This window comes from Erinaceus europaeus, chromosome 15, assembly GCF_950295315.1.
Source record: "Erinaceus europaeus chromosome 15, mEriEur2.1, whole genome shotgun sequence".
Lineage (NCBI taxonomy): Eukaryota > Metazoa > Chordata > Mammalia > Eulipotyphla > Erinaceidae > Erinaceus > Erinaceus europaeus.
In genome coordinates this window covers 23215382-23234646 of record NC_080176.1, presented here as the reverse complement: position 1 = coordinate 23234646, position 19265 = coordinate 23215382, and the positions used below count along the sequence as shown (strand labels likewise).

At 53.8% G+C, this 19265-nt stretch overlaps 1 protein-coding gene across 3 annotated transcripts in view; it reads right to left on the bottom strand.

The window, feature by feature from the left end:
* Positions 1–18874, bottom strand: part of GRID2IP (Grid2 interacting protein) — a 53232-nt gene extending 34358 nt beyond the window's left edge. For 2 of the 3 annotated variants that reach the window (XM_060173248.1, XM_060173249.1), the window contains exon 1: positions 743–845. In XM_060173248.1, the coding sequence (XP_060029231.1) occupies positions 743–777 (35 nt within the window). In that variant the 5' untranslated portion in view covers positions 778–845. Of the gene's footprint in view, positions 1–742; positions 846–9088; positions 9244–16874; positions 17284–18580 lie in introns of those variants that run through there. The other variant, XM_060173251.1, reaches the window with a different exon arrangement.
* Between the last annotated feature and the right edge of the window lie 391 nt (positions 18875–19265).

Below are 19265 nucleotides of genomic sequence, written 5' to 3'. Positions count from 1 at the left end.
GAGGAGAGGGCAGGGTGGCCCGCTGCCCTCCTTGGCAACACACAGTGGTCCCCACTCTGCCCCCTGACTTCTGTGGGTGGCACTAACAAGACCCAACACCCCTTTACCCTACCCCACCCCCAGGAGCTCTGCTAGGTTCCAGTGTTCCAGGCAACCAGGCGGGTTGCCAAGCCAGGGCTCCTGGCCAGCTATGCCCACTCGTGTTGACTTTGCCCACCCATGGATACCCTGCCACCCGTGGTCACTCTACCCGCTCTTGGCCAGCTGCAGAGATTCCCCAACACCAAACTGAACCACCCTCCCAGAAGGCCACTCCACCCAGGAGTCTGGCGCGACACACGTACCTTCCTGGGCCCCCCAGCTGCCCGATGCCCTGGCAAGGTCTGCCAGGAGCACCAGCCGGCCAGGGTGGCTGCAGCTTGATCCCAAGGCCCGGGTCACCGCTGAGCCGGGGCAGGGGGTCCACCTCGTGGCCCTCCGCCCCTGCCCCAGCGGGCGCGCAGTGGGGGGGGTCTGTCCTCCCGTCTGATCCAGAGGCAGGTTGCCATCGGGGGCTCCCCGCACCTGTCCCAGCAACCCCCCCCGCCCCCGAACCCCTCGCAGTGAGTTTCCGCCCCGTCCAACTCGGCCAGGTCTATGGGCTCCCACCCCGGCCAGGGGACCCCCCCAGCCCTGGCCCCACCCCCGTCGCCGGCCCTAGGGAGGCGGGGGGCGCGCGGTGAGGTCGCGGCAGGGGAACTACCGAAAGTGCCGAGAGAAGCCCTGGTCCTTCCCCATCTGGAGCTGTCAGCCGGGAGAAGAGGGCGATAGTGGGGGACAGAGAGGAGAGCAGAAGGGGCGCAGCACTCCCCGCGCTTCTGCCCGGCCCCGCCCCGTCCCGACAGGCCCCGCCCCGACAGGCCCCGCCCCGCCCCCACCACCACCACAGCAGAGGCCTGGGGGGCGGGGAGTCAGCTGGTGGCTTTCCCCGGAGATGCCGAGATGCGCTCGATCTTCCTTCAACCCAGAAGAAGGGGGGCCTCCAGACTGCACAAAGAGAATGAGTGTGCGGGGGCCAGAGGCTAAGGACTTAAGGGAAAGGGACCCCCAAAAGCTTGGGAGACCAGAGGGGGCTCAGCCTGGGAGGGGAGCGGGGTGGGCCCAAGGCCACGTCTAAGCGAGTGGAGCAGAGGGTTGGGGGCAGTCGAGGGGGCCCCCATCGCTGTGTCCTCCCTCCCAGGAGAGAGTGAGGTCCAGCCCAGGGGAGGAGAGGCAGAGAATCAGAAAGCGGACACCCCAAAAGCAGGGACCCCGAGCCCTGCAACCCCCACCCCTTGAAGCTGCCCTAGGGGAGCAGGTCCATGCCAGTCCTCCCCAGGTCTCCTCTCCCTTGCAGGGGAAAGTCTGGAACCTCTGACAGCTGGAACCCCGGCTGTCCCTTGTCCCAGCTGCAGCGAGCCAGCGTTTGGCCCAGGGACAACCGAGGACACAGTCCCCCAGACCCGGGGCCTCGGAGCAGCACGCAGGGCGGGCGGCCATTGCAGTCAGCGGTGGTGGGGGGGCAGTTGGCACCATCTAGGTCAGTGTGGGTTGTCTGAGAAGGACACCTGGCAGGAGCCAGCACCACTAGCTTAAGCAGGGATGGACTGGCAGCCCCCCCCCCCACCACACACACAGTGGAGAACTAGAGTCACAGTGGAGAGACCTCCCTGACTGGAGATGCCCAGGAATTGAGCATGGCCACTTCCGGTTTCCCAGATGGTACCCAGGCACAGAGGGCTAGGGTGGTCTTAACACTTGTCACTCAAGCAGGGGGCTGGCGGTAGGCCTGGGAGGTGGTGCAGTGGCTACAGCATTGAGCCCACGAGGCTGAGGTTTAATCCCTGGCACTGAATGTACCAGCAACATTCCGGTCCCCTTGCTCTCTTTCTCTCTCATCCTCTCACTAATAGATCTTTAATAAGTAAATAAATGAGGCCGGGCAGTGGTGCATCCAGTTGATCACACGTTTTACCATGTGCAAGGACCCAGATTCAAGCCCCTCACCACACCTGCAGGGGGAGCTCTGCCAGTGGTGAAGCAGGGCTGCAGGTCTCTGTCTCTCCCTCTCCCTCCTCCTTCCCTTTCAATTTCTCTCTGTCTTTATCCAATAAATAAATAATTAAAAGTCAAAACATAGACGGGTAAAAGCACGTCAGAGGAGCTGGAAGGGAGGCACGGTGTCCACGCAGCCCCATTCTCATCTCCCAGGCAGAGCGCTCTCTGAGTGGCTTCCTGTCGGGTGCCAGGAGGGACTGGGGACCCGGCATCCCAGATGACCCCGTCAGGCTGCTTAAGTCCAGCAAGGATCTTGGGGCTCACAGTAGGTACTGGGGAGTACTGGGGCTCGAGTCCAGTCCCTGCCCCACTCCTGTCCCCTCCACTCTCGGCTTCGTGTCCCTGAAACACCAGCTGGCTTGGCTTCCTGTCCCTCCTGACCCTGTCATGTGTCCCGACTGTCCTAATTATAAAGTAATTTACCACTTCATCAGGCCGAGGTCCCTTTGGGGACAGACCCACATTAGGCTGTTGCTGACCCACATCCTCTGCATGACGCCCTCCCTGCCTCCTCCCCAAGCGCTGCCCTAGGGGAGCTACTGGGGTATGGGGTGCCCACCATGACAGTAACCACTGGGCTACAAGGCCACTGAGCTCCTTACAGGGGCTAGGGAAGCACTTTAATTAAGGTTCTTCCTTTCTTTCCTTTTCTCTCTCTTTTTTTTTCTTTTTCTTTTTATTGCCACCAGGGCTGTCATAATGGCTTGATGCCAGCACCATGAACCCACTGCTCCTGGAAGTCATTTTCCCTTATATGATGGGACAGAGAAATGGAGAGGGAAGGGGAGATAGAGAGGGAGAAAGACAGAGAGACACTTGTAGACTTGCTTGACCACTTGTGAAGAACCCCTCCTACAGGTGGAGATCAGGGACTTGAACCTGGGTCCTTAAGCACTGTAATGTGAGCACACAACCAGGTACACCACTGCCTGACCCCCCTTTTTTCTTTTTATTTCCCTTTCTTTTTATTTATTTCTTTCTTTTCTTTCTAAGTGAGGAGGGAGAAGCAGAGCAGGACATACCACAGCGTGGCTCTCCAACACCTGTGCAGCCCCTGTGCTCCCACAAAGAGCCAGAGTTCAAACCCCCGCTCACCCTTGCCCTGAATTAAAATTTTGAGTTTATTCTAGATTCATTGAATTGAACTTTCTCTTTCTTCTTAAATTTTTTATTACATTTTATGGTTTTTTAAATTATCTTTATTGGATAGAGACAGCCAGAAATTGAGAGGGTAAGGGAGATAGAGAGGGAGAGAGAAAGAGAGACACCTGCAGCCCTGCTTCACCACTTGCAAAGCTTTCCCTCTGCAGGTGGGAACTGGGGCTCCAACCCGGGTCCCTGAGCACTGTCACATGTGCTCTCAACCAAGTGTGCCACCACCCAGCCCCTGAACTTTCTCTTTCAACCAGAGGAACACCCAGCACTGGCTGCCGGTGGGAGCTCTGGAGTGCAGGACTCCACCACCCTGCACCCTCCACCACCCTGCGCAGGCCCTGCTGCCCAGCTTCTCCCCCATCCCACCCCTCCCCTGCCTTCTGTGTGGGCCACTAGGACACCCCCCCACACACACACAGAGGTCACATGCCAACTGGGGGGGTCTCAGCCTCTGCTGAGCTAATGTGCTTGCAAGCTCTCCCTCTCCCTCCCCTCCTCCCCTTTCCTTCTCCCTCCCCCTCTCCCTCTCTCCATCTTCCCTCCCCCTCTCCCCCTCCCCCTCTCCCTTACACACACACACACACACACACACACACACACACACTTGCCCTTTGGCACCTCACCCTCTCATTTATACTTTGTCTCCTCTGTGTGGTGGGGATCCCCAGTTCTTCCTGGTCCCCACTCCATGTGGGGTGGTTCCTGCTCAGGCCCATCCAGGTAAGGCTGGCCGCTGGGAACCCTGCTCTCATTTTATAGTGCACAGGCACCTCTGAATGGAGGCGGGACCCTGCTGAGCCCTGGGTGGGGGGGTCTTCCCACCTCTGCAGGGATAAGGCACCAACCCCCATAGCTCAGGCCTGAAACACCACTCTGGACCTGATGCCACCTCCTCCTGTGAGCCTTCCCTGATGCTCTTCAGCTTCTGGGGTCACAGATCATTGTGTCTGTGACTGCACCCCCCGCCAAGATGCTCTGTGGGGCTTCCCAGTGCATCCGGGGCATCCTGGCACCCCAGGGTGGGTCGGCAGCTGGGTAGGGGTGGGGAAGGGCAGAGAAGAAAGGGGGGTAGGGTAGCAGGGAACCCCTCTCCCGCAGAGCCCAGCTGGGCGCCGCCCCTCTCCTTCCGCAGCCATCCCAATTTTCCTGTCGCTCTTGACACGCTGACTATAGAGGCTGCGGCCCGCCCCAGGCAGGGTCCCTGCCCAGCTGTGCCGACCCTCCGGCTGGACCCGCATCCCAGGCGGGGAGGCACGGATTGAGGCCGACCGGCGGCGAGGGGGCGCGGGCACCCGAGGTAGGGCCTCCTGCCACCCCGGCCACCCCGGCCACCGCCCGGGGAACATGCGACAACAGGGCGCGGGGCCGCCCCCCCCTCAGCACCCCAGGACCCCGGGACCCCGTCTCTCCGCAGCGAGAAGGAACTTTTCTTTTTCTTCCCGCTCCGCCTCGCTTACCCCAGGCAGCTCATCTCGCCCGCGGATACTGGCTGGGCCCTGGGAGGGGCAGCCCGGGGGAGGCAGCCGCCTGGCCCGCTGAGCCCCAGCGGAGGGAGGAAGGGAGGCAAATAGGGGTTGGCAGGCCCGCGAGATTTTTTTCTTTTCTTTTCTGCTAAAGAACCTTAGGGCTCTGGACTCAGCACAGCAGCCGGACTCAGGACCAGGAGCCCACCCCCACCCCCACTCCACCCCACCCCTCCCCTTCCCTCCCCTCGCGCCACCATATGCCACAGGGGAGCCCTGCCTGCTCTGGTCTCTCTTGCTCGCTCATAACAATTAATTCTTTAGAGCTGGGGAGACCTTGTCAGGGTTCTGCCTCAGGCTCCGAGGTCGCAGGTTCAATCCCGGGCACCACCATCAGCCAGAGTTGAGCAGGGCTCTGGCATTTCTATATCTTCCTCCCTTTCGTTAAAATAAAATAGATATGATATTTTATTTAAAAAATGAATGGATTTTAAAAAAATATTTCTTTTTTTATTTATAAAAAGGAAACACTGACAAAACCATAGGATAAGAGAGGGACAACTTCACACAATTCCCACCACCAGAACTCTGTACCCCATTCCCTCCCCTGATAGCTTCCCTATTCTTTATCCCTCTGGGAGTATGGACCCAAGATCATTGTAGGATGCAGAAGGTTGAAGATCTGGCTTCTGTAATTGCTTCCCTGCTGAACATGGGCATTGACAGGTAGATGCATACTCCCAGCTTGCCTCTCTCCCTCCAGAAAATTAATGGATTTTTAATAAACAATGAGTTTAAGGGAATGGGATGAGGAGATAGCATCAAGCATCATGATTATGAAAAAAAAAAAAAAAAAGACTTTCATGCCCAAGGTTTTGAGATCCCAGGCTCAATCCCCTCCACCCCCCGCACACCACAAGCTAGACCCCAACAGTGTTGTTCTGGTTCTTTAAAAAATCATTCTGGGGCCAGGCGGTGGCACACCTAGTTAAGCGCACACACTGCAGTGCACAAGGACCCAGGTTCAAGCCCCTGGTCCATATCTGCAGGGGGAAGGCTTCATGAGTGGTGAAGCAGGGCTGCAGATGTCTCTCTGTCTCTCCCTCTCTATATCCCCCTCCCCTCTCAATTTCTGTCTGTATCCAATAATAAATTAATAAAATAGTATTTTAAAAAATCATTCTTGGAGTCTGGCAGTAGCGCAGCAGGTTAAGTGCACGTGGCGCAAAGCGCAGGTACCAGCTTAAGGATCCCAGTTGGAGCCCCCGGCTCCCCACCTGCAGGGGGTCGCTTCACAGGCGGTGAAGCAGGTCTGCAGGTGTCTATCTTTCTCTCCCCCTCTGTCTTTCCCTCCTCTCTCCATTTATCTCTGTCCTATCTAACAAGGATGACAACAATAATAACTACAACAACAATAAAAACAAGGGCAACAAAATGGAAAATAAATAAAATAAAAAATTATAAATTAAAAATAAATAAGTCATTCAGTCATGGTCCAGGAGGTGGCGCAGAGGTAAAGCTTTGGACTCTCAAGCATGAGGTCCCGAGTTCGATCCCTGGCAGCATATGTGTCAGAGTGATGTCTGGTTTTTTCTCTCTCCTCCTATCTTTCTCATTAATAAATAAAATCTTTAAAAAAAAAAGTCATTCCGGGAGTAGGGCGGTAGCGCAGCAGGTTAAGCACAAGTGGCGTAAAGCGCAAGGACTGGCATAAGGATCCCGATTTGAGACCCCAGATCCCTACCTGTAGGGGAGTCGCTTCACAGGTGGTGAAGCAGGTCTGCAGGTGTCTATCTTTCTCTCCCCCATCTGTCTTCCCCTCCTCTCTCCATTTCTCTCTGTCCTATCCAACAATGATGACAACGATAATAACTACAATAAAACAACAAGGGCAACAAAAGGGAATAAATAAATAAATATTTTTTAAAAATCATTTCGTAGAAACAATGCATGTAGGGGCCAGTGAGTTGTGCACCCAGTTAAGCTCACACTTTACCTGCGTTCGAGCCCCCACTCCCCACCTGCAGGGGTGGCGCTTCATGAGCGGTGAAGCAGGGCTGCAGATGTCTGTCTTTCTCTCTCCCTATCTCTTTCTCCTCTCCTCTCCCCTGTCTGCTCACATAAAATAGAAAGAAAGAAAGAAAACAAAGAGGAAAAAATGGCCACCAGGAGTACAGACACCAAGCTCCAGTGATAACCCTGGAGGCAATTCAAACATTAATAATAATAATAATATTTCTACTGGCCTGGGAAGGGGTACAGTGGGTAAAAGTTGGATTCCTAGGCATGAGGTTCTGGGTTTGATCCTGACATTGCATATGCTAGAGTGATGTATGGTTCTCTTCTTTCAATAAATTAATAATAATAATAATGCTTTGTTTAGGGAGTTGGGTGGCTGCTCAGTGGGTTAAGCGCACATGGTGCAAAGCGCAAGGATCGTAGTAAGGATCCCGGTTTGAACCCCTGGCTCCCCACCTGCAGGGGAGTTGCTTCATAGGCAGTGAAGCAGGTCTGCAGATGTCTATCTTTCTCTCTCCCTCTCTGTCTTCCCCTCCTCTCTCCATTTCTCTCTGTCCTATCCTACAACAGAGATCAATAACAACAACAATAAAACAACAAGGAAAACAATAAGGGCAACAAAAGGGAATAAATAAATAAATAAATAAATAAAATAAGTGGTCTGGGAGGTGGTGCAGTGATAAGGCTTTGGATTTTCAAAGCATGAGGTCCTGAGTTTGATCCCCAGCAGCACATGTGCCAGAGTGATGTCTGGTTCTTTCTCTCTCCTCCTATCTTTCTCATAAATAAATAAATAAAATCTTAAATAAATAAATAAATAAAATGCTTTGTTTAAAAGGGACAATATACTTTTGGAGGATCTAAAGCCAATGTACTGGGCGGCTGGGTGGTGGCGCACCTGGTTGAGCACTCATGTTACAGTCCACAAGGACCCAGGTTAGAGTCCGTGGTCCCCACCTGCAGGGGGAAAGCTTTGTGAGAGGTGAAGCAGGGCTGCAGGAATTTCTCTGTCTCTCTCCCTGCCTACCTCCCCCTTCCCTCTTGGTTTCTGGCTCTCTCTATAAAATAAATAAATATTTAAAAAATTAATTAAATAAATAAAATAAAGTCAAGACTGAACAGTTGACATTGCTCAGCTGACCTGGCCCTCATTGCTGTGTGGTCCTGACCTGGCCCAGCTCTCAGAGCTGTGTTCTGGCACCTTTCTTTCTCTCTCTGTCTCTCCCTCTCTTCTCTCCCTCTCTCTCTGAAAGAGAGAGGAGAATTGGAGGTGGCCCATGGGGGGGAGGGCACACACTGAGTAGGGCATCAGACTTGCATGTATGAGGTCTGTAGTTAGATTATTAATGTTTAATACTCCAGACTGATGTGTTAGTCTGTGTTCCCTCACACTCTCTCTAATAAAAATCATTAAGAAGAACTCACTCTCTGTTGGGCTGGGAGGTGGCACACTCGGTTAGGTGCAAAGGCCCAAGTTCTAGCCCCTACTCCCCAACTGCAGGGGCGATACTTCACAAGTGGTGAAGCAGGTCTGCAAGTCTCTCTCCTTCTCCTTCCCTTCCTGCTTATCATCACCCCCGCCCCCCATAGCACTTCTCAGCTCTGGCTGATGGTGGTTGGGGGACTGAACCTGGGACTTTGGAGCTTCAGGTATGAGAGTCTCTTTGCACAACCATTATGCTCTCTATCCCCTAACCCCCGTCTCCCCTCCCCTCACAATTTCTCTCTGTGCTATCAAATAAAATAGAGAGGGGGGAAAAAAAGGCCACTAGGAGCAGTGGGTTTGTAGTCAGACATCGAAGAAACTCCAGCAACAACCATGGTGGCAATAATAATAATAATAGTAATAATAGGGAGCCAGGCAGTAGCACAGCAGGTTAAGTGCAGGTGTTGCAAAGCAAAAGGACCGGCATAAGGATCCCGGTTTGAGCCCCTGGTTCCCCACCTGCAGGGGAATCGCTTCACAGGCAGTGAAGCAGGTCTGCAGGTGTCTATCTTTCTCTCCCCCTCTCTGTCTTCCCCTCTTCTCTCCATTTCTCTCTGTCCTATCCAACAATGACAACGTCAAGAACAACAACAATAATAACTATAACAACAATAAAAAACAAGGGCAACAAAAAGGAAAATAAAATATTTTAAAAATTAAAATAATAGTAGTAATAGAACTAAGCTCTGAAATTAAAGCCGTTGAGGCATTTTGGTGTGTGTGGGGGGGTTTCTTTGCTGTGGGTCTGAGGAGGGCAGGGCAGACGGGGCCTCCAGGTGGGAGCAGGCCCCAGCCGATGGCCCAGCCTCTCCTCCCACCCCTGCGCGGGATCCAGCCTGAAGGCAGGCGGGGGCCTGGCTGAGGCGAGGAGGACCCTGAGGAGACGCACCTGAGATTGTCCAGCACCGGTCCATGGGCCTCTCTGGGCAGCACCTGTGTGAGTACCCACACCAGGTCGTCCACCCTCTGCTCCGCTGCGAACTGCTTCAGGGCCGAGAACACCCTCTCCTTGGCCATCGGCTGGTCCCCCAAGACTTCGTCCACCTGGAGGAAGGGTCCCGTATGGATGGGCAGAACAACGGGGTGTCACTCACTGGCCTCAGTTTACCTCTGGCACTGCCAGAGGCCTGTGGTGAGCCCCTTATCCTCATGGGGTCCCTCCAGCCCTCACAGCAGCCTGGCAAGGGGGAGGGGGTGGGGTCGGGGCCGGTAGGAGCCAAGCTATGGCCCAGGCGTGTGCTCAGAACCCCAGAGGCGGCCCCCGTGGCTGTGCACGGCAGGGGCTGGGCAGGAGCGCTGGGCTCCCGCCAGGCTGGCTAATTGCTAGTCTCTCTCACCTCAGCACGCCCCCCCCCCCCACTGGCCCAGAAACTCCTCGGAGAAGAAGATTCTGGTTGTACTGCCAAGCCCCCAGGAGTGCAGGCCTCACCCCATTTCCGGTTCCCTTTGTCCACTCCCTGGAGGTAAATGTGCAAATGGGCCCCTGGCTCTTGGGGAGGGGGGGCGTGGGCGCTCAGCCACACGGCCTGGAGCTGATCCCAGTACCCCATAGACCACAGATGCTCCCGGCCTCTTTCTCCATCTGTAATTAATCAACATGGTGGGTCTGCAAAAGACTTTCCCACCTGAGGCTCTGATGGCCCAGGTTCAAACCCAAGCTCCACAAGAAGCCAGAGCTGAGCAGGACTCTGGTTTCTCTCTCATTAAAATAAATAAACGAGGGGGCAGGTAGTGGTGCACCTGCTTGGGTGCACATATTACAGTGTGTAAGTACTGGGGTTCAAGCCCTCCCAGTCCCAATTCCACTCATGGCGGAAGCTCCATGAGTGGTGAAGCAGGGCAGCAGGTGTCTGTCTCCCACCCTCTCTAGCTCCTCCTTTCCTCTCAAGTTTTGGCTGTCTTTACTGAATAAATAAAGATAATAAAAAATAAAAAAAATAAAAATAAAATAAAAGCTTCAAAAATAAAATAAATAAGTGAATCCTGCTGCTAGTTTTTACCCAGTGGCCTGGCCCCCAGGGCTTCTCCCAGACACCTGACAAGACAGGGCGAGGGTCTGAGGGTGGGACAGACAGGAGTGAGAAGCTGAGTTGTGGGGGGCTCTGCCAGCCAGAGCTTCGTCCTGGGGTTTCCAGTGACCCAGCCTAGTCAGCGTAGCTCCAGGGAAGACATAGGAGCAACGCAGCCCCGGTCAGCTGGACAGGGCGAGCCCCGGGGCACCCTGAAAGGAGCACTACAGCCGCTGCACGCAGGAGCATCCTGTGGCACGTGAATCCTCTTGCACGAAAGCTGCGAGGAAATTCCTGGAAAGGTGCTTGTGGTGAGCAGAGCAAGCTGATGGGTTCCCTGTTCAGATGTGTGCCCTCCCAAGGTCTGTGACAGGGACCGGTGGTGACATGAAAGTGTGAACCTCTACAGACCTCTACAGCAAGGGCAGGGGTAGACAGCATAATGGTTCTGCAAAGAGACTCTCATGCCTGAGGCTCCGAAGTCTCAGGTTCAATCTCCTACACCACCACAAGGCAGAGCTAAGCAGTGCTCTGGGAAAAAAAAAAAAAAAAATATATATATATATATATATATACATATATATATATATATATATATATTAAAAAACAAAAACAAAACACCTCTACAGCAACCAAGCTGTGGGGCCGAGGGGCATACCTGGTCAAGTGCACACGTTATCATGTGCAGGGCCCTGGGTTCTAGCCCTGCTACCTGCCTACCACCTGCCTACAGGGAGGAAGCTGCCTGCAGATGAAGCAGGGCTGCAAGTCTCTCTCCCTCTCTCTCTTTTTCCTCCTCTTCCTCCTATCTCTCTATCTTAAAATTTTTGGGGGGTCGGGCGGTAGAGCAGTGGGTTAAGCACACATGGCTCGAAGTAAGGACCCATGCAAAGATCCTGGTTCGAGCCCCTGGCTCCCCACCTGCAGGAAGGTTGCTTCACAGGTAGTGAAGCAGGTCTATCTTTCTCTTGCCCTCTCTGTCTCCCCATCTCTCTCAATTTCTCTGTCCTATCCAACAACAACAACATCAATGGCAACAATAACAGCAACAACAAGGGCAACAAAATGGGGAAAAAATGACCTCCAGAAACAGTGGATTTGTAGTGTAGGCACTGAGCCCCAGCAATAACCCTGGAGAAAAAAATATTTATTTAATAATAAGAAAGACAAGTGGTCCAGGAGGTGGCACAGTGGATAAAGCATCGGACCCTCAAGCATGAGGTCCTGAGTTCAATCCCTGGCAGCACATGTACCAGAGTGATGTCTGGTTCTTTCTGTCTCTCTTCCTATCTTCCTCATTAACAAATAAATAAATACTTTTTTTTTTCCTCCAGGGTTATTGCTGGGCTCAGTGCCTGCACCATGAATCCACCGCTCCTGGAGGCCATTTTTTCCCCCTTTGTTGCCCTTGTTGTTGTAGTAGCCTCGTTGTGGTTGTTATTATTATTGCCATTGTTGATGTTGTTCGCTGTTGGATTACCAGGTTTACTGCTGGGGCTCGGAGCCTGCATGGGGGAATCTACTACTCCAGATAGCCCCTCCCTCTCTCCTTCCCACCCCCTGGCTAGAGACAGAGAAATTGAGAGGGAAGGGGGAGGTTGAGGGGGACAGAGAAAGGGGTAGATTGAGGGAGACAGAAAGCCAGAAGACTGGCTTCAATGCTTGTAAAGCTTCTTCCCTGCAGGTGGGGGTCAGGGGCTTGAACTCGGGTCCTTGCTCATGGTAACTTGTGCACTTTACCTGTTGTGCACCACCTGGGTCCTCCTATCCCACCCTCCTTTTGTTCTCAGCTGCCACCAGGTTATTGCTGGCACTTGGTGCCTGTTCAATGAATCCTGGCAGCCATTTTTAACTATTTTCATTTTCTCTATTTGATTGGACAGATAGAAGTTGAGAAGGGAGGGGAAGCTAGAGAGGGAGACATTTGCAGACCTGCTTCAGTGCTCCTGAAGAAAGGAAGCCCAGCCCTGTCTCCTCCATTTTTAGAGAATTTATTTATTTATCTTTGTAAGAAAGAGAAAAGTGGGCCAGGTGGTGGTGCACCTGGTTGAGCACACATGTTACAATGCACAAGGACCCAGGTTTGAGTTCCCAGTCCCCACCTGCAAGGGGAGAAAGCTTTGTGAGTGGTGAAGCAGGGCTGCAGGTGTCTCTCCCTCTCTATCACCCCCATCCCCTCTCAATTTCTGGCTGTCTCTATCCAATAAGTAAAGAACAATAACAAAAATGTAAAGTAAAATAAATAAAAAGGTGACAATAAAAAGAGAGAGAGAGAGAGAAAGAGAGAGGAAAGCAGAAACACTGCTCAGTACTGGCTTATAGTGGCCGTGGGGCCAAGCCTGCATGCAACTGCTGTGTGGGAAACCGAGACATCACCCAATTCATTTCCCCTGCTCGCTTGCTTGCTTGCTTTCTTTCTTTCTTTCTTTCTTCCTTCCTTCCTTCCTTCCTTCCTTCCTTCCTTCCCTCCCTCCCTCTCTCTCTTTCTCTCTTTCTTTCTCCCTTTCTACCAGAGCACTGCTCAACTCTAGATTATAGTAATGCAGAGGATTGAACCTGGAGCCATGGAGCTTCAGTCATGGGAGTCTCTTTGCATTATGCTATTTACCCCTTTCCCCCTGCTCCTTCTCTCTTTCTACCTTCTTCTTCTTCTCCTTCTCCTCCTCCTCCTCCTCCTCCTCCTCCTCCTCCTCCTCCTCCTTCTTCTTTTTCCAGAGCACTGCTCAGCTCTGGCTTAGGGTGGTGCAAGGGATTGAACCTCAGATGTTGGAGCCTCAGGCATGAAAGTCTCTTTGCAGAGCCATTATGCTGTCCTTCTCTCTTTCTACCAAAGCACTGCTCAACTCTGGCTTATGGTGGTGTAGGGAGTTGAACCTGAAACCTTGGGGAGCCACGGGCATGAGAGTATTTTTTTTATTATTGTTGTAGTTATTATTGTTGTTGTTGGATATGACAGAGAGAAATGGAGAGAGGAGGAGAGGAGGGGAAGACAGAGAAGGGGAGAGAAAGACAGACACCTACAGACCTGATTCACTGCCTGTGAAGTGACTACTCCCCTGCAGGTGGGGAACTGGGGGCTTGAACTGGGATCCTTATGCCTGTCCTTGTGCTTCACACCACATGCACTTAACCTGCTGTGCTACCGCCTGACTTTTTAAATTAAAAAAAATTTTAATTTTAAAATTTAAATTTTTAATTTTTTTAAAAAATTTAATTTTAATTTATTTTCCCTTTTGTTGCCCTTGTTTTTTTTGTTTTTGTAGTTATTATTGTTGTTGTTCTTGATGTCATCGTTGTTAGGACAGAGAGAAATGGAGAGAGGAGGGGAAGACAGAGGGGGAGAAAAAGACAGGCACCTGCAGACCTGCTTCACCGCCTGTGAAGTGATTCTCCTATAGGTGGGGAGCTGGGATCCTTATGCCGGTTCTTGTGCTTCATGCCACATGCGCTTAACCTGCTGCGCTATTGCCTGACTCCCTGAGTCTCTTTTTTTAAAAGGTGAATTTATTTAATTTTTAAAAATATTTGTTTATTATTGATAGAGACAGAGATAAATCAATGAGAGGAGGAGGTAGAGAGGGAAGGAGACAGAGAGACACCTGCAGTCCTGCTTCGCCACTTATGAAGCTTTCCCTCTGTTGGTGGGGACCAGGGGATTGAACTTGGGTCCTTGTGCACTGTATGAGCTCAACCAGGTGTGCCATCCCGCCTGGCCCCCGAGAGTCTCTCTGCATAATCATTATACTATCTACCCCTGCTCCCTTGCTCCCTCTCTCTCCTTTCTTTCTTTCTTTCTTTCTTTCTTTCTTTCTTTCTTTCTTTCCTTTTCTCTCTTTCTCTTTCTTCCTTCCTTCCTTCCTTTCCCTTTCTTTCTTTCTTTCTTTCTTTCTTTCTTTCTTTCTTTCTCTTTTTCTTTCTTTTTCCAGAGTACTGCTCAGCTCTGGCTTGTGGTGGTATAGGGAACTCCTGAGACCTTGGAGCTTTGGGCATGAGAGTCTCTTTGCAGAACCATTATGCTGTCTCCTTGTTCTTTCCCTTTGTTGACCATCATCTGAACTATTAATAGCTGGTGGACTGGCTCACCTGCGGCTCTGTCTCCTGCCCCACGGGAACGTCCGTCTGCCTGCTCAACCTGTCACCCTGAGCATCTCGGTACCCGTGCCCTCTTCCTGTGTGAGTCTCCTGCACCTGCAGACAGCCAAGCTGCAAAGTCTTCCTCTGAGCCTGCAGCCCTGGCACCCAGCACTACCCACACCCCACCCAGCACCAGTGTCTGGGAAGGAGCCTGGGTGCTAATTGTCAGCTCTGGACATGCTGCTGAGCCTTAGTATCCCCAGACATTCCAGAAGCTTCCGGAAGGGGCTCCAAGGAGCTCTCTGGAGGAGGTGACACCATGGGGAGTGAGAGCTTATCAGCAGGGGCTCAAGGGTGTCTGGTCAGAGACCTGAGTATCCATGTGTGTTGCCTCACGGGAGGCCAGATCTGGCAGGCAGCCAGCACTGCAGACACCCCCCCACCCCCCCATCCCCCCCACCCCCGGGCCAAGCTGCGCCCGCTCCCATCCCACCACACCCTCCAGGCCCTGGAAGGTTAAGGGCTTTGAAATCAAAGTGGGCAGCAGCCTGGATTCAAAGCAAGCATGGCAGGCCGGAAGACGCTTTATGTAAGGAAGAGGGAAAAATAGCTCCTTCCTCCTGGGGCCGCGGTGTGTGGCTTTGGTGTCAGCGTCCAACCTACATCCTGGCTGGAGGTGCCATTGTGGAACTGATGGGTTTTCTTTTTTTTTTTTTAATATTTATTTATTTATTTATTTATTTTCCCTTTTGTTGCCCTTGTTGTTGTAGTTATTATTGTTGTTGTTCTTGATGTCGTCATTGTTGGATAGGACAGAGAAATGGAGAGGGGAGGGGAAGACAGAGAGGGGGTGAGAAAGATTAGACACCTGCTTCAACGCTTGTGAAGTGACTCCCCTGCAGGTGGGGAGCTGGGGGATTGAACCGACTGATGGGCTTTCTTTCTTTCTTGCTTGCTTTATTTCTTTTACCAGAGCACTGCTCAGCTCTGGCTTATGGCAATGTGTGTGTGTGGGGGGATTGAACCTGGGACTTGAAAGCCTCAGGCATGAAAGTTTCTTTGCATAACCATTATGCTATACCCCCACCCGACTGATGGGTTTTCTATTAAATATCAGATCCTTCAAGGAGGCAAAACTGGGGCAGGGAGTGTGCTGGCGGGGATCTCGGCGGGCTGCACAGACACCTCCATCTTCCAGGGTGGTGGGCTCTTGGTGGAGATTTGCTCTGACCAGAGTCCTCTGCTGTTAACCTGGGCCTGGGGGCCAGCTTCCTGGTCTGGAGGCTCGGACCCTTAGTTCTTAGAAGGTCCTGTGGGAGCTTGTGAGGCTGAGGAAACACTTCTGTGTTCTCCTGTTCGTTCTTTCTCTCTCTCTCTCTCTCTCTCTTTCTTTGCCTCCAGGGTTACCTCTGAGGCTCGGTGCCTTCACTAAGAATCCACTGCTCTTGGAGACCATTTTCTCCATTTTTGTTTCCCTTGTGCTCTTTGTAGTCATTATTGTTATTGTTGTCATAGCTGTTATTGCTGTTGGATAGGACAGAGAGAAATCAAGACAGGAGGGAAGACAGAGAGGGGGAAAGATAGACACCTCAGACCTGCTTCACCGCTTGCGAAGCGACCCCCCTGCAGGTGGGGAGCCAGGGACTCAAACTGGGATTCTTCAGCCGGTCCTTGCGCTTTGCGCCATGTGCGTTTAACCAGCTGCACTACTGCCCAGGCGCCCACTTGTCCTTTCTTTCCTTTCTTTTGCATTTTTCTTACATCTGGCAGCACACAGAGAAAGCAAGAGGAGGAGAGATAGAGAGACATAGAAAGAGAGACACCTGCAGACCTACTTCACCACTCGTTTAATTTACCCCCTGCAGGTGAGGGCTAAGGGCTTGAACCCAGGTCCTTGTGCATGGTGATGTTAGTGTGTTACCATGGGACCCCCACGTCCACATTAACTCTATTCTGTGAGTCTGAAATCTGAGCTGTACACTTGGTGTGCTTTCCGTCTATCTACCTCAGTCACAAAAGCAGTTTCCATAAACCCAGCAACAAAATCACAAACTTTGGGACAGAGCCTTGAAGCTGGATTATATAGACATATATATTTCATTATTATATCAAAGCAGTTCTCTCAGGACTCCCTATTTTCAGGTTGTGGCATCTCATCCGCTGGTACCCCAGAGAGACTGTCCACCAGTCTGGTTCAGGCAAACGCAACCCTACCCGCACAAGCCGGGTCCAACTAGAAGTCCTGCTAACCTGCAAAGCCCCGCCCACACACTTGCGAATAAACCCAAAACTCCACCTGCCTCAAAACACGCCTCCCTGTGGCCCCGCCCACATTAGGATTCAACCAGCAAAGTCGTCCCCTTCCATGCAAATCAACACAACTAAGCCCCACCCACACAAGCACAAACCCCGCCCACCTAAGACCACGCTCACAGGTTATAGGCCACTTAGGTTCTATGAAGCACGGCTCCGCCCACAGAAAGCACAACCCCCCACCCACCTCCGGACGTGCCCGTGAAGCCCCACCCATGCCCATGCAGATCAGCCTTATAGCCCCGCCCACCGACCGAGTCCCGCCCACAAGGCCCCTACCTTGAGGCTGAACTCTTGGGCCTTGCGCCTGCGCTCTCGGTGCACGGCCTCAGGGCGCTTGCGGCCTGCCAGGCGGAGCAGTTCACCGCCCAGGGCGAGGCCACGGGCGCAGCGCGGGGGACACGGGGCTGCGGGGCAGGGCGCGGGGCCGCCATCTGGGCCCGGGAGCACGCCAAGGCTGGGCGGCACCCGCGGGCAGCGGCGGGCCAGGCGCACCAGCTGCTCCCAGCCCAGGCCACCCACCGCCTGCCCCTCCACCTCCAGGATCTGGTCCTCGGGCCGCAGCCCCCCCGCGTGCGCGCTGCTGCCTTCGGCCACCTCCAGCACGAAGCAGGGGCCCGAGCCGCCCAGCCGGAAGCCGAAGTCCTCGGGCCAGCCCTGGTTGGTGGCCGGCATGGTGGCCGCGGGGCTGTGGAGGGAGAGGGGTGCTCAGGGGACCCCTGCAAGCCTCTCAGAGCCTCGGGCATGTCCCTACTATTGTCTCTTTTTTCTGAGAAGCTCTCTGAATCAGGGCCCCTTTCAGCTGCCTGTCTGAGCTGCTGGATGCATCCGTACCTGCAACCCGCGCAACTTCCATGAAGCAAAAGGACTGTGACCTCTGCTGACAAATTCTTCCACTCCTCCTAGCTGTGCTGTTTTTTTTTTGTTTTTGAGGGGATGGGGTTGCATGTGTTCACTGAGTCCCAAGCTCCTTCAGTGGGGAGGCAGCATGCTGGGAGAGGCTGAACTTCAGAAGAGTCTGTGGGGCTAGAAGTTGAAGGCCTTGGCCTCAGGTGCCCCTCAGTACCCTCTGCTGCCTGATGCCCCTGCACCTGTCGGATTTTCTTTTTTTTTTTTCCTTTTTTTTTTTTTCCTCCTCCAGGGTTATTGCTGGGCGCGGTGCCTGCACCATGAATCCACCGCTCCTGGAGGCCATTTTCCCCCCTTTTGTTGCCCTTGTAGCTTCGTTTTGGTTATTATTATTGCCCTTGTTGACGCAATTCATTGTTGGATAGGACAGAGAGAAATGGAGAGAGGAGGGGAAGACAGAGGGGGAGAGAAAGATAGACACCTGCAGACCTGCTTCACCGCCTGTGAAGCGACTCCCCTGCAGGTGGGGAGCCGGGGGCTCGAACCGGGATCCTTACGCCGGTTCCTGCGCTTTGCGCCACATGCGCTTAACCCACTGCGCCACCGCCCGACCCCCACCTGTCGGATTTTCTTCCCACTGACTGGCTGGGACATCTGGGGAGCCTTGGTGGAAGCCGGGGCCGGGGGCAGGGACGAAGCCCAGGGTACCAGCATCAGGACCAGGCACACTGAGAGCCCCCCACAGTGATGGAGGCAGAGGCACTGGCTGCTAGGCATGGGGCTTCAGGGACTTGGCAGCAGCGCTGGACTCCTGGGCCCGCTGATTCCAGACTGGGGTGGGGCCTCACCATGCTTGGAAGCGCCTTGGGGTCGGTCCTTGTCCCGTGAGGGCAGTCAGCCCCCCTCCATGATGAAAGGGGGTGAGCTGGAACTGAGTGTCGGGTGTGCACCCCTGTGCGGGCACACCTGTGGTAGGGTTGGTGGGAAGTGGGAGGAGTAGGCCTACCACTCCTAGCACCCCTGCACCTAGCTGGCAGGGCACAGAGGGGCTGCCAGCCCTAGGACCCAGGCTTCTGATCCACATCCCCAACATCCCTGCCTGCACACTGTCCCAAGCCCCCCTCCCCCCCACCTACCTAGGAGTCCTGTTCTGGGTCACTCCCTGTGCTCTCGCCTCACCTGCAGGAGGATCCAGGCTTCCCACAGTGCACTGGGCTGTCTGGGCCACACAGAGTGGCCCCCGAACTTCCAGGCTGGCTTACCTTCCTCACTGGTGACCGCAGTGGCTGTGGTCACAGTGCTCCCCTGCTTGTGGCCGGCTCTCTTGCTGCCCAGGACCCTCGCCTCGGTGACTGAAGTGTCCCGGCAACAGCTGGGGCTTCCAAGGCAAAGCGATCCCTGCAGTAACCCGAGAGGCCTGTTACCAGGCAGACCAGCAGGACGGCTGGACAGCTTGGCAGGGACCCAGGGTGTGTGGTCCTGGGGCGGGGGGTGGTGCTGCTGGGGCAAGTGCAGACTTGAGTTGGGTCCTGGTGGAGAGGATCCAGTGGGTTGTTTGGGGGTGGGTGATGTGGTGTCACTAGGTTCTGTGGGGATGGACAAGACTCACAGCCCTAGTGTCCTGTGGTGCAGAGGTCTTCAGAGGCTGGGTTGTGGACGGGGGCGGGGGGGCAAGAGGAGGTGGAAATGGGAGAGCAGAGGCGACCCCAGCAGTTTGAGAAAGGGGGGAGCTCTCAGGCCAGAGGCAGAAGGAGCAGCTGGAGCACTGGACTCTAGCTGGAGGACAGGATGGGACATGCACTGTCAGCTGAGCAAGAGCGT